Here is a 14,626-nt window from a genome sequence, read left to right as displayed (position 1 = left end):
TAAATTTAAATGGTTTTTTTTTATTAACAATCATTTTACATTACAAGGATAATATGACAAAAGGAAAGTTCTCGTGTACATACTATGATATATCAACATAGCTCTATTCGTATCCAGTGTCCTAGGTCCTTTCACACAGGTACTATAAAGCATAGTCTGTAAAGTAATAACATTTTAATGTCTCCAAAAGAGTGATATTAACATATTAATACATATGTAGTAATAGACGTCTAGATATTTTTCTCTCATTTCATAAGTGTGTGTGGTGAGTGAGTGGGTGGGTGGGTGGGTGAGAGATCACTTGAAACAGTTCAGTAGGGCTGTGCTTGGATGTGGACACGGAGAGGTTTGAGACAAAACCTCGTTTTCTGGAAGTAGAAATGCCTTTTTGCTAACTGTCGGGTGAGTTTATGAGGATGCCATGACTGGCAGAAAACTCCGTAGCCCTCCTGTAGCATATGGGACATTACAGCATATGAGACATGGTTCCCCCGTGTAGCCCAGCGAGCTTATTCGACATGAGGTGCAGTGCATGGGAGCCCCTCGCCGGGCGGCAGCACCACCAGCAGGGTGGGTGGGAGGTGAGGCCGCGGGCTGGGCGCATGCGAGTGTCAGTGGCATCGGAAGGAGGGGCTGGGAGTGAGAAAACTGTCTCTGAGGTTTGTGAGGAACAGGTGCCGAGAGCTCCCCGCCGGCGCTGCGCGGCTGAGGGGCTGCGGCAGAGCGGGGAGCCGCCGCCGGGCAGGGGCGGCTGAGGTGGATTACCAGTTGTGTGGAGGAGAGAGGCCTGGGAGAGGGCACTGAGGTGTGTGACAGGGCTTGGGGGCAGCTTGCACAGCGTCTGCTCGTGCAATACCAGTGTAACGAGCCATTCGGATGTTGGAATTACAACTCACCCTCCTCCCGACCGAAGCCAACAAATAAAACAAACGGCAAGGAGTGCAGCGGTTGCCAGGCCTGGCGCAGAGCTGCAAAGGCAAACCTCCACGCTTTCCCTCCAACCCTTGTGGGGAAGCAGCTCGCTGACTGACCACCTGCTGCCAGACCGGCCAGAGGCACCTCTCAGGTCCTCTCAGGTGTCAGCCAAAGGCTTCAGGATGCAGCAGGGCCAGTGTCCTACGAATGGCTGTGCGAAGGGAGGGATGGAGGGATGAGACAGCTGTCCATCCCACAGGCATCAGCAGATATTCAGGGAGGGCTGATGCACTGCCCAGATCCACCCCCATCCCAGCACAGAAATACTGGGCATGGGAAAACAGGTGTCTCTTTGCATGGGCAGGGTAAGAGGGCTGCACCCTTCGATGCTTCAGCCTGGCAAGGTCTGAATGCTGTATGCTGAGGCCCAAAGGCACACATCCGACACTGACCATGTCTTCCATACAATCACATAATTTCCTTTCCTCCAGAAAGCCTCCCTGGGCCCCTGGCCAGGCAGGCTGCTCATGGGCTGAGGAGCGGCTGTGAGACCTGAGGGAGCGGAGTGGCTCCTGCAGCAGAACAGCGGCCAGCCTGACCCAACAGAGCAGAATGCGCCTTCCCAATGGGGATTGCATGCTCTCATCCTTATCACTCCGACTTCACGGTTCCTTCTCGTTTCTACTGTTCCAGCTCCATACACCATCCCTGCTGTCTCCAACTGCATGGCTGTAACCCTTCCTGCACTCAGTACCGCCCTGGCTCTCCTGCTGCCTTTACTGCAGTGCCACGGCTGTGTCGCTGACCGATGCCCGCAAGTGCACCCATGCTCTCGCTGGTGCCGCGAGTGCCGGCCAGCACAGGGTCTCCCTGGCAGTGTGTCGGCGACTGCCGAGGAACGCCAGGCAGAACAGCAAAAAGCCACATCTCCATGGTGCCAGTGCCCGCAGTTGCCAACCGCATCCATGCAGAGAGACAAAAGTGCATATGAGGGTGGGATATGTATCCGTCCAAGTGCGAACACACAGGACCTCAGCAAGAGGCTTTCTTGGGAGAAGGACACTCAAGCATTTTCCCTTGCCAAGACATTCCCCTATTAAATAAACCTTATTTATCACTTGGTTAACATACCAACAACGAAACCCTTGCCCTAAACACAGCCAAGCCCCTCTCCATAGAGTGCTACACATGTAAATGCAGGCCTCAGTGTATGGCTAAAACCATCCCAAAGTCCAAAGTTTTCAGTGTTACGTGCCTTGTGCTAGAACACAGGGCCAGCCTTACACAAGGGTGGTTGAGTCTATCTCTATATTATATCTTTATATCTATTGAAAACATAGAAATATATAAATATATAGGATTTCATTTATAGATATATAAGCATGTGATTTTAATCTTTTTTACTGTGTGTATATGTACTGGGATGTGCGTATATACAATATATAGACCATACGCGTATGTACTGTATACATACACTAGCTTACATGCACACACATCATACGTGTCTCCAAGGGAGACAGGAATTGCATAGGCATTACTGCATTGGATACAATGGCTGGGGGATTAACGTACCATTTCTCTGCTTTTAAGACCTCTTTTGACAGGGCTGAGAGGGGAATCTGCGAAAGCAGAGGCTGTTGCTGCTTATTTGCAAGCCAGCTGTCTGGGCACTGGTCAAACAAACAGCAATCCTCATGAGATAAGAAAGGAGGGGGACTCCAAAGACCCCGCGGGCCATCTGGTTGAGTTTGTGCTGTGAGAAAGAGATGGACCGAGCCTGAATCATGTCTGAACAGTCATACCAGCAAAAGCTTGATCAGCACGGGGGACATCACTGCAACTGGCTCAAGTCCCAAGGCAGACAACACATGAGGACCCTGCCCACCGTGTCCCCTCACAGCCCCCATAACTTCTATGTGCTTTTGCTGGTATGGGAAGAGCTTTGGTCTCTTGTGAGGATTATCCCTGCTGAGGTCGGTCTCGTGGCCGGAGGGGCCGGACCCCTGCGGACACCGGTGAGCCCTGCAGAAGGACATGTCTAAATGTGCTTCACAGATTTCTGCTTCACAGCAGGGTAAAAGAGGCAAGGAGCCTGAGCAAAAAGTGGGGAAGGGAAATTGGCAACCAAAAATCCCATGGGCTAGAAATACAAACCCGAGGGTCTGGAGAAGTGTGCATTATTCACAGTCAGATGCCATAGCTAAGATGCAGGGGAAGGAGACAATAAAGAGCTCATTTGAGAGAAACGGAACCCTCTGTCTTTGCAGCCTAACCAGTTTAAGATGCTGTGAGCAACACGTTCAAAACAACTCCTCTCACTCTCTCGGCACAGCAGGAAAGGCATTGATTAAACCAAACACATGGCAATCTTGGAGCCACAGAGGCCTCCCTCAGCACCCCGCTGAGCCCTCCCCAAGCCTGGTGTTGCCTCCTGGCCTCACTGCCACCAGGCTGGGCCCAGGCAAACAGAAATGCACCTGCTTCCGGGAAAGGTTGGGGAGCCCTGGGAAGCCAGGGGTGCTTTGCATTGGTATTCCTCCCTCCTCCCTATCTTGTCTATGCTGGTAGTCGTGTTTCCACAGACTATCCATGAAAGTAAGAGCTACAGATCTGAGATAGGCAGGTAAAGCTGGAGGGAAAGCTTGCAAAGCACCTGCATTACCTCAGGACAAAGGCCAGGTTTATTTTCTGATGTGCGGGTAACAGGGAATTGTGTTGGAGGAGCTGGGATGGGCTGGGCCGGGCTAGCTCCTCTGCCAAGCTCTTGTCTACCTCCATCACCAATGTAAGGGGTCTCTGAGCTTTCCCATCACGGATATCCACAACATCCAGTGGCAGGGAATCACCGTTTGCAAACCAAGTAACTTGCTAAAGAAACAAGTGCTCTGCCTGCGTCAGCTGGCTGCCAGAGAAAAACCACCGCATGCTGCACATTTCACTATGCTATTAGAAATAAGAGCTGCCAGTGAAATGTGTCACTGATGAGAGCAGGATTTGCAAGAACCAAAGGGAAGGAGTGACAAATTGGAAAAATAATTTCTGAACAGGCCTCTGGCAGCTCTTACCTTGCCATTTCCTCCCCAGTGGCAAAAGTTAGGAGGCTTGGATCAGGAGTTGTAAACAGGCCTCTCGGGCTGCTCAGCACAATCCCTGGGGGAGCATTCCTCTCTCCAAAGGTGTCTGGAGACTGTCCCCAAATGTTCCTTCCCTCCATGTGGGCCAGGCACTTTCATGGGCCTCCGTGCCAAGGAGCTTTTGCTACTGCAAACAGAAAGGCAGGTGATTTTTCCCCTCCACCCACGAAGAGCTATGGATTTCTATGGATTCTATGATCTATGTTCACCTTGCCCATCTTCAGTCAGAAACTAATGGAGCAGCAATTTTTCTCTTTTTTATCTTTTTACATCTCCTCAAGTTTTAAAAAGGGAGGAAGCCTGCCACCTCCCTGGCAGCAGTAGCTCCATGAGCTTTGTGGCAGCACCCTGAGCAAAGCCAATGCACCAGGCCTGGAGAGCTACGAGCACCTTGTGTATAGAGGTCCCTACTTCATGGTCAGGCAAACAACCACCCAAGTCTGCACAGCTGGCAGAGGGTTTCCAGTTTAATTTTTACTCCTCTAGATGAATGCATCAATTTGATCACATCGTTTCTAAGGAAATACAAGAAAACATGAATGCTTTCTAGGTGTGTCGTATCAATGCCCTGTGTTGCAACTGTGTGATGCCCTGACCTAACTTGTGACATTCCCATGAGGACCATGAGGAAGAGCACCCAGCGCCTGCACCCCTGGCGGCAGTTTGGCAGCAGGTGGGTGGCCCTGGCGCAGGTGCCCTCTCCTGCCTGAGCCAGCCTCAGGCTGCAGTGCTGTCAGAGGTAAGGCAAGGGGTAAGTGCTACAGAGGGTGCTGACCAGCCCTCACTGCTAAATTCACAGGGTCCGCTCTGCTCTGCTCGGACCGTCTGACTGAAGGGCCCCGTTTTACAGCAAAGGGGCGTGTCAGGACACGAGGACAGGCCACCCCTCGTGCTTTGGGTGGGCTCAGTCCCTCCTCAGTCCCACAGGGACAGAGGAAAACACTTCCAAAACCCTGACCAACACCAGTCTAGCTGTTCCTGTGGGGTGTGAAAGCTGAATCAGTCCGTAGTGGCTTGGCTGCACACCTCTGCCAGTGCTGGCTGTGAAGTTCTGCTGAAGGCAAAGGGGTTAGCAGGAGGTGAGTGAGACCTAGGTAGAAGTGTGTGTTTTCCTGGGGAAGACAGTGCGTGAACCCTGGCAGTGAAAGTGACTCAGAGAGAGATCGGTTCCAAACATGCTACATCTCCATTGAAAACAAACAAAAAAGTTTAAAAAATAAAATAATATTATATATATATATATATATATATTTTTATATAAATGAAAAGCTATCAACTAGCAGCAACGGTTCTAGAGATATCTTAGCACCAAGACCAAGGGCAGGGGGGTAACAGGAGAAAGGAAAGGTTCAGTGTTGCTGATACCACCATCATGTTTCCAAACAACACAGCTTGGCACAAAGCTCATCCCTCTGGGAAGTGAGAACATGTTGGCTTGGACACCTTTTGGCCAACACATCTCACTCCCACGATGGTCTGGTCAGGTTGGTGCTGTCCATGCCACATCAGCAGGGCAAGGCACTAGCATCTGTGGAGTTTTTGCACCTTTTTTGTTTGTGTGGTGTTTTTTTTGGTTGGTTAGTTGGGGTTTTTTTTGTGAGTTTTTTTCTCTTTTCTAACCTGAAGTGATATTGTGTGGATGCCTGGAGCTTGTTTACTTTAAAAGAATAAAACAAAGAAGAGCCCCAAGCCCACAAAACAATCTCTTTGTGATGGAAGGTGCAAGTCCCCCATTCACATTTCAGCTGGACTCTGCATTCCTTCAAGAAAGGAAGAAATATGTCGCAGGAAGAAGCAGAACATCCCTTCTTCCTGCTGTCATCAGTCTGCTGTGCTGTGGAACATGTTACCTTGGTCACAAGAGAATAAGTGAACCTTTGTAGGACATCACACATGAATATAATCCAAGATAATCTTGCATTGATAGCTCCTGCCACCAAACTGCAGCAGGTTTTTCTTTCAGTCATTCCAAACAAAACAAAACAAAACAAAACAAAACAAAACAAAAACCCCACAACAATCTAGGATTATAAAGACATAGTATAAATAATGTAAATTAGAATATAATTTTTTAAGCCTTTGAATCTCCGCCCAGAGGTGGCTCTTGACTCATTGGCTGTCTAGCTTCCACAGCAGCCCTGGTTTTGAATGAATAGTTGTATATATATATATATATTTATCTCATACAATATAAAAATATAAATGCAAAAATTTCCCCCTGCCTTCTCTATTTTGCTATTTTATAGTCTGCACATGACATCATGTTATAACATACGTATGATAGACCGGTACTATGGTTATCATAAAAGGAGCTGAAAGCCAAGTATTACTCTACAGCCCAAAGGTACGGAGAACTGAGATAGCAGTATCACAGTTTAGTGGAGGCATTTGTTTCTAAATCAGAATAAAAACCCAAAATCATGCCCCCAGCCCTTCTCTCCTGTCAGTAATCTCTTGAGTGAAGAAAGCTTCCACTCAGCTGAAGAGAACTGGGTGGAGCTGGGGGCAACATATAAACATGCAGGATGCTCTGTTGGAAATCAGAAATCTGATGGTTGCCAACAAAAAGCTCAAATGGCTCAATAACTGGGCTGAACAATGGAAAGAGAGGCAGAGATTGAAACTGAGGGGAAAACAAACAAACAAACAAACAAGCAACCCCAAAACAAAACAAAACAAAAAACAACCCAGCAAACGACAACACACATACAAAGGAAACTGCCGGGAGGATGAGGCTGACAAAAGACCCGTTGTCTAGCTTATAGGTTGTTGGGTTTGAACATGTAGAGTATGGCCCCAGCACATGCTTATAAAGAATGAAATGTTGCCACCTACATTGCAGCTGCCATGGTTGGAGACACCAGTTAATGTCTAAACATTGTCTCAATCTTTAAAATTCTGCTTAGCTTCTATCAGACGCACATCGTCTTAACTTTTAAATTTTCAGTGTGGGTTTTTCCTTAATATAGATAATATATATTTTTTATATAATATATCAAAGTTTAGAGTATAGTTTAAAAAAATTATCTGATCTGAGGCATTCCTTCCTAAATATCAGGGTAAAACTCAGAGCCGTGGTCCATGCTCTGCAACATTGGCTTCTGGTCAAGAGATGACATCCTGCTCAGCATTTCAGCTGAGAGCGCGTAACTATTGCCTGACTTCTCCTCAAACCAGCTATCGAGTGCCCTTTTGCAATCAAAGTTGGCAATGGGTGGCCCGTTAACAGCAATCGTCAACAGGTCACTGAGTTGCTCCAGCGTGAGCCGAGAGCGGTTGTTCTTGCGCACTCTCTGCAGGGCGGTGCGCCCCTTCTCACAGCAGGCCGAAGAGGTGGGAAGGACTTTGAGGATCTGAACTATTTTATTTAGGAGGGGAAATCTCTGTTTGTATTTACAAATGTGACTGAGCAAGTCTTTAAAACCATTTTTGGTATAATAATCCACCTTGAGTTCTCGCCACTCCATCAGCAGACTCCCTCGGGTGTCCATCCCCTCTCTGCAAACCTCTCTGGAAAATGATGGAACTGTCTCCAGGTGTTCAAATATTTGTACCATATCCTCCTTCCCATAGCTCATGAGCTCATCAGTGCTTCTGGGCCAAGCTGCAAGGTCAAATACCTGACAGGCCTTCACAAATGTCCGGCTGCGGGAATCGAACCTTTGGGCTAGGATCACCTGGGTCTTCTGGCAGATCTTTTCTCTGATCGACTGGAATTTGGCTTCAGCCACCCGTAGATTTTTCACAGCAATGCCATTAAAGCTTTCACGAAAGTTTTCCTCAAATTCCTGCAAGTACTCCCCAGGGGAGTCTGCTAGCCGGCTGATCTCCTGGATGGCCTCCTCTATCTTATCGTCCACCTGCGACACAAGAAGGTACTCCCCTTGGAAGACATAGGCAAGGCGTGAAAGCACAGCAATCACATCCAGCAGGAAGTAGATGAGTTTAATCGACTGGTAGTCCATCAGGAACTGCAGGAGGGCCAAGGCAATGGCAGAAGCATCTGCCCTTTGGGTCTGGCCACTGACATCTTTGAGATGGGCCACAACCTCAAGGTAATCCTTGATGAGAGCGTTGAGCACATTCTGCTCCCCAATGATCCACTTCACTGCTCGAATGTCCCCCAGGAACTCAGTCTCCTCACACAGAGTGGCAGCAGTGACCCTTAACTCGCACATGAGGCGGGGAGAATAACGATAGAAACTGAGTAGTTGCTTCAAATTGTTTTCAAGCTCCTCCAGACATGGTAGTTCCTTCCCACTGATGGCATCCAAAATTTCCAAGTGGGGCCTGTGCACCATAAAGGGAAGGCAGAGAAGCCAGGGCAACGTCTTTCTGATTGTCATGAACAAGTTGGCTCTCAGGCTGGCGGTAATGTTAGCACCATCAACTCCCAAGCCAATAGTTGGCTTCTCATCCTGCAATCGTATTCCCAGGCTGGAAAAAGCCCGATCTAATGCTTGGAGGTAACTGTCTGTTGTAGAAAAGCCCAGTTCCTGAAGAGACAGGAATTCAGTTGCTGGAGGCCCATCGCTGCTCGTGTACTGCACATAGACTGCAACCGTATCTGCAAGCAAGTCATCACTCTGCCCATCCAGAATGATGCTGAGGAAGGGAGACTGACGGATGCGTTCAACCAGGTCCTCTCGGAGAGCCCGGGCTATATGGTGAATTAAGATCTGGCAGTCTCCTTCATTCATGTACTGATCCACCACCTTGAGCTCACACTTCCTCAGTAGTTCTGCCAGAGGCCGAAAGTCATAGTAGGGCCTGCCCTCCAGGGCCAGGTGGTAGGCTGTATTGAAGAGCAGGGTCATATTTCGGCACATCTCTTCTGTCTTCTCTGGGTGCATCCTGAGCTTGTAAAGCTGCAGGCACTTCTTGTGGAGGTTGCTCTGGCTGTGAAGCTTTATCGTGTGTATCTTGAACTGCTTAGAGCCAATGATGAAGGCTGAAGTCCGTGAGGATTGCACTGTGTACTGCCTACAGACGTGGCACCACATCTCATTCAATGTTGGGGAGTACCGCAGAAACCAAAACTTTTTAAGCCACTCTTGCTTGAACCGCCGTATCCTCCGGCCCGTCGCAGAAGACATCTTGGAAGGCTCATCTGTAGCAGCAATCATGTCATTGGAAACTGATTCATCAGCAGAATCCACCTCTTGGTCATCATCCTCCATGATGGTGGGAACTGAGATGATGCTTTCTGAAGCTGTATCAAAAAAACAGAAAAAAGGAAAAAAATATGGTATTTACGAAGTTGCTGAGCTAGAGAATCATCCTACTGGTGACAGTAGAGCATTGCCCAAAGAGCTGACCACAACCTCTCCTCTCCTGCCCACAAGACATTATGGATAGAATTTGAATCACGACTTTGAAAGGAAAAGAAATCAATATTTCTGCATAAAATCTTTGTCTCCAACATGCCACACTGAACAGAAAGAAAGGACATTACATCCTGGCCACTTGAACAGTACACTGTGTGACCCAAATATTCCTTTTACTGAAGGCTCCTGGCTGCTTAAGAGCATGTTCCTGGAGGAAATGAAATGTATCTTCAGAAAGGGACACGTGGTTGTGTTAAGGCAGTGAAGGAAACAGAGAGAGATCTCCAACAAGGGACACAGCAGGACATAATTTCATACACAAAGAGAGCACATTTCAGCGTTACCACAGAGTCATTCATACTTTCTTGGTAGCATGTGAGGCATTGTGGAGGGGCTTCCGCTGAAAGAGAATGCATCAAAAATACAGCAAACAAACTGTCTGCAATGGAATGTCTTTTTTATTGGCAGTGCATTATTAATTACAATGGCAACAAATAGAGCAAATTGTCATACAGAGTCTTTCCCAGACAGTGTTTTCCACTGTACCCACAGCATCAGCTCCTGGCCCACCCAGTCAAAAAACCTCACGAAGAACCTTCCATGGAACCACAGGTTCACCTGAATACTCAGGGCAAAATGCTTTATATGGGTACACAGCACACAGGCATCTCACTACTCTCCTTAGGCAGGGTTTGGAGAATGCTCTAACTCGGCAAGGCTTACCTGTGGGGTCTGAGAACTCTTGGAGCTCGGGTACCTGGGGTGGTAACATGGGTGGCTCGGGTAACTTCCCAGATCTCAGCATGTCTAACTCAGCCTGCAGCTCCCGGATTTTCTTCTTCAGCCGGATACAGTTGGGGCAGAAGGACGTGGTGGGGATTTCATGGGAGTTGCCTTGTGCAGAGGCCAGTGACAGCTCGGTTGGGCTGTCTGCTTTAAGTGACAGGGGCTCTTCTTCCTCGTCTTCAAGGATGCTCATCTCCTTGGCTGAGATGAAAGAGGAACTGTGAGGGACCTTCCAATCCCTCTCGCTCTGGTTTCTGCTGAGGCTCAGGGAGCCGTGCTGCATGGCACTGCCACACTGCTCAAAGATGTCTTCAGCTTGGTATTTAGATGCTCTTCTGAGGGAAAGTGGTGTACTTGTTGCTAACTGGTTCTCTTCAAACTTGGCAGACTCCAAAGAAGCCTCCAGGACATCTTTGAAGATGAGGTCAATCTTTTTTTTCTTTGTTTGGGGGTGGGATTCCCCCTCGTCACAGCTGCGCTTGTAGGGGCTCTTCCCCTGCTTTAAGGTGGTGAACTGGAGTGCTGCCCTTGCATCCTCTTGATTTTCTACATTCTTTTCTGACTTTTCATTCTGTAACATTTTGTCTCCTAGAATGGAAAATGAGGGGTGGGGATTATCACTGGGAACTGAGCAACATCCCTCAATCTAAAACTCAAACAAAAAAGAACAAAAAGGCAGACTGAATCCCTGCAGGTCTGCATGTTATGTTACAAGCCAGGGAACTGACACAACTCAGTGGAAACCGAGGCTTGCAAGAGGAGAAGCCCTGCTAATGGGCATGTCTGCAAAAACAGAGACAGTCCTGGGTAGCCACAGCAGAGTAGAACCCACACACTTCAAAGAGAAGAGAAACTACAGGCAGCTTGTTTAACCTAAAGGTATAACCAACCTGCGTTGGAAGAGGACTATGAGGTGAATGACTGATCATGGTGGAAACTATACCCAGAGCCTAAGTGCCGTTTTGGCTGGCTGGAAGTCCTGTGCCTGTTTTGACTTGGTAAAAGGTATCAAGCATACAGCAGTGCAGCGAGAGATTTACACCATTTCATGACAACCCCAGAGCCTGTGCACGCCATGGCACAAAGTTTGCAAGCCCCTTTACTCTCGTTCAGTTTGGAGGCTGCTCCAGAAATGCAAAAGTAAAAGAGTAAAAACAACTTGCACACTTAAAACCTAAGGTACACATTGTCAACTGAGCTACAACGGGTGAATGCCCTCCAAGGATGGGACATTTAGCTTGTCCTGGTGGAGTCTGAGAGTATGGCCATTCAGTAATCAAAAAAAAATATTAAAAGCAACCTCATACAAATTATTAATTGCTTAAAATAAAGGGAATAGCCAGATTTCCTTACCTGGAAATTCAAAAGACGATAGGTTTGGCTCAATTTCCATCACTCTTCTATCTTGTAAATAACTTCAAGCATTGATGGCTTCCCAAACAAGACGCTGCTTTATGCTGATTTTTGGTTTTGTTTGCTTAAAGTGTATTCATGCTTTCATAAGAGTTATGGAGCAAAAGCTACCATTCCCTCTCTAAGGAGAGCAATGCTAAGAATGCAGAGAAGATGCAAGACTCGAAACAGTTAGAGTAAGGCACTGTAAAAAGGGCTGGCCTGAATGGATGGGATTTTGCATTGGGTTGGGATGCTGGCTGGGAAACCCAGCCCCTTCTTTAGTGAATCCATAACAACGGATCTCATTTTCAACACATTGACGAGAATTTCTACAGACAAAGCTTTCAGTCTCTCTCTTAGTATTTCCCCTGTTATGGACTACAGCAACTACTGTGAGAGGTAGGGATTTAGAGAACCGGTTCTTCTTTCTCGGTGATTTTTCCCCCAACCAGCCGAGTGCTTCAGCCCTATGGAAAAGCTAGAAATCACAAGACGATCCCTCATATTATTGGTCTCAACTCCAATGATGAGGCGGGTCAGAAACTATCAACAGAAACAAAACCCAGGAACCATGTTATTTTTCTGTGAGTTAGTAAAGTGTGCCACTTGGCTTCATTTGACAGACTCATCTGCAGGGATTTAAAATCTTTTAAATAGAAAGTGACTCAACAGATTTTTGTGCTGCTTCCTGACCACCTCCCAGTCCCCTCCCAGCTGAGGCTTCGATGTCTCTTGCAAGTCTAGCATTGGCCCAGGTGATGCTCCGCTTTAGCAACATCTCTGCGCCCCTTTTGTGAAGGCAGGCTGAGCCCAGCTTGCAGCAGGATGAGCTCACCGAGATGTCAGGGGGTTTCCGGAATGGTCTCTGCAGCCACATGAGTTTCTACCTGAGGGTGCATTAAACTGTGGCAGGTTCTGGAGAGTCCTGAGGCAGATCTTCACCGCTTGTAGCACAGAGCAGGCTGTGAGTTACTGTTGCAGCTCCCACAAACCATGACACCACAAAAAACCATGACTAAAGGCATGTCTGCATGGCAGGGCAATAGCTCATAGCCTTGGTGCCCCAAGGGCACAGACTGTCTCTTGCTGTACTTTCAGAAAGCACTAAGCCATCTGGATGACTAATGTGTGCATGTCATTGCAGCAAAATCACTGCAGCCTATACCTAATCACTCACTGATGTTCATTAACATAAAAAAGCAAATCCATACCCATGTTAATTCAGAAGTGGGAATTGCCCAAGTACAGCCACCAAGATGTAACACTGCAAGTGCATAACAACCCTAAGGTGATAGAGATAACCACCTTTTTCAAGACATCTTGTCAACCCCACAACTGAAGAGGAGACACCTTTTACCAAGTCAAGGCAGCAACAACAGCTGTGTAATAATATACTCAGGAATTGTAATTACAAAGTTATATTTAGTGTGGCTGCCCCTCGGAGGCCCTGCCATTCTGCATCTAGCCTGGAAAGAAATATTCCTAATTAACTTCAAGTATCAGCATTGTACAGATGAACAGATGCATTAAGAATTTTTGCTTTCCTCTAAAGCTTCCTATATTGCTGACAATACATGGGCCCAAAGGACTGCTGCATTTGTTTCAACATTTCTACTCTTTAGATAACAATTTTTATCCAAGGAAGAATCAGTCTGACAAGAACAAAGCCTCCTGTACGTTGTACACACATTCTAAGGTTGTGAGACTAAGGAGTCTAGCTGATGTCGCGCTGATCCCAAATTATCTTTCTGAAGAAAGAGGAGATAAATTAAACGAGGAAAATGGACAAACACACCAAGGAAATCGCTTTCATATGCACACAAAACCAGCCAGGGCTCCCTCAAACAGGCTGCTCACAGGAGCCAGAGAAAGCAGCATGTTCAGAGGAGAAACCTAATGCTGTCTTGTAGGATCATCAGCTTGGTAATCTTCAGGCCAGAAAGTCTTGTGACAGGGGCGCTCTGTGATCCCTGGGCGTTGCATCAGGCCCTTGCAGCACACACACACACACAACATGGCACAACACAACACGTGGCATGACACATCACAGCACAAATCTTTCTTTCATGATCTCTGTGACTGTGGTTATCTTATTCTCCTTGTACACCCATCCATCTATGCCAGGCAAAGCTGGGGGCTATCACCCAGAGGTGCTCTGCTTCTAGAAATGCAGCTCTCCTCACACAGCCTGTGCAAAATCTACTTCACCCACCACACTTGGCCCAACTCTGGGGCAGCCCAAGGGGATCAGGAGAAAGGATGGAAAGGGAAGGGACTCACCACTTGTGAAATTTCTGTTGATGGTTTCCTGGGACATACTGTGCAACCGCTTCATGTAGTCCTCACTGTACCAGACCCGCAGCTTCTCCCCAGGGTGGATGTCACGGCAGGCACGGAAGTAAATCCTCTCGCTGTGCTGAAAGGCCATCAGGTTTTGCTCCCTCTCCTCCCGGGAGATGATGACATACCTGAGGGTGAGGAGACAATGCAGGTGTGAAGCACAAACTTCTCTCCTGTGCTCCCCCTTTCATCAGAATGACAACCATGAAGAAGCCAGAATGGCCTTCAGAGAGAGCCATCAACACAGCCAGGCTGGAAAGCATGGAGTTATAAGCAATGGTATGCAGACGAGCATGGACACCCAGGGAACACTAAGCCATTGGGGCTGTTTCTTGCTGGGGAAGGGATGACAAAAATGCACATCCAGCCTGAAAGGATGTCTGCCAGCAAGGGTGACACAGACTCTCCCAGGCAGAAATATCTTTGCCTAGTGATAGAAACAAGGACTTCTGGACTCCCCACCATCACTTCACATCCCAGGGCTTCCTCCCTTGTTCTCAGGAATATCTGGAATATGGCAGGGTTCCTCTGTCTGTCTGTTTCCCCAAAACAATGCCTTCCTTTTTAGTTGGTAATAGCTTTGCTTGCTTCTCTCCTCTCAGACAAGCAGAATTGAGATTCAAAGGACAGAAACATGGGCACCTAATGTGCATGGGAGTATGTGCTGGTTGTCCAAGGACATGCCAGTCTTGGAAGGTTTTGCACTTTGGAGTTCAGCAGGGCGTGTCA

General features: G+C 47.7%; 1 protein-coding gene across 3 annotated transcripts in view; it reads right to left on the bottom strand.

Annotated features, from left to right (window-relative positions):
* The window catches only part of PRDM11 (PR/SET domain 11), a 31,483-nt gene continuing 16,857 nt past the window's right edge, over positions 1-14,626 (bottom strand). The window contains exons 1-4 of one of the 3 annotated variants that reach the window (XM_017741821.1): positions 13,838-13,887; positions 11,516-12,024; positions 10,100-10,750; positions 1-9,261 (exon numbers count right to left, since the gene is read on the bottom strand). In XM_017741821.1, the coding sequence (XP_017597310.1) occupies positions 7,097-9,261; positions 10,100-10,750; positions 11,516-11,555 (2,856 nt within the window). In that variant the 5' untranslated portion in view covers positions 11,556-12,024; positions 13,838-13,887 and the 3' untranslated portion in view covers positions 1-7,096. Of the gene's footprint in view, positions 9,262-10,099; positions 10,751-11,515; positions 12,025-13,837; positions 14,026-14,626 lie in introns of those variants that run through there. The other 2 variants (XM_008639399.2, XM_017741822.1) reach the window with 2 other exon arrangements.

The sequence above is a fragment of the Corvus brachyrhynchos genome, unplaced genomic scaffold (assembly GCF_000691975.1).
Source record: "Corvus brachyrhynchos isolate BGI_N302 unplaced genomic scaffold, ASM69197v1 scaffold115, whole genome shotgun sequence".
NCBI classification, from domain to species: Eukaryota; Metazoa; Chordata; class Aves; order Passeriformes; family Corvidae; genus Corvus; species Corvus brachyrhynchos.
This window is presented reverse-complemented; position numbering and strand designations above follow the sequence as displayed.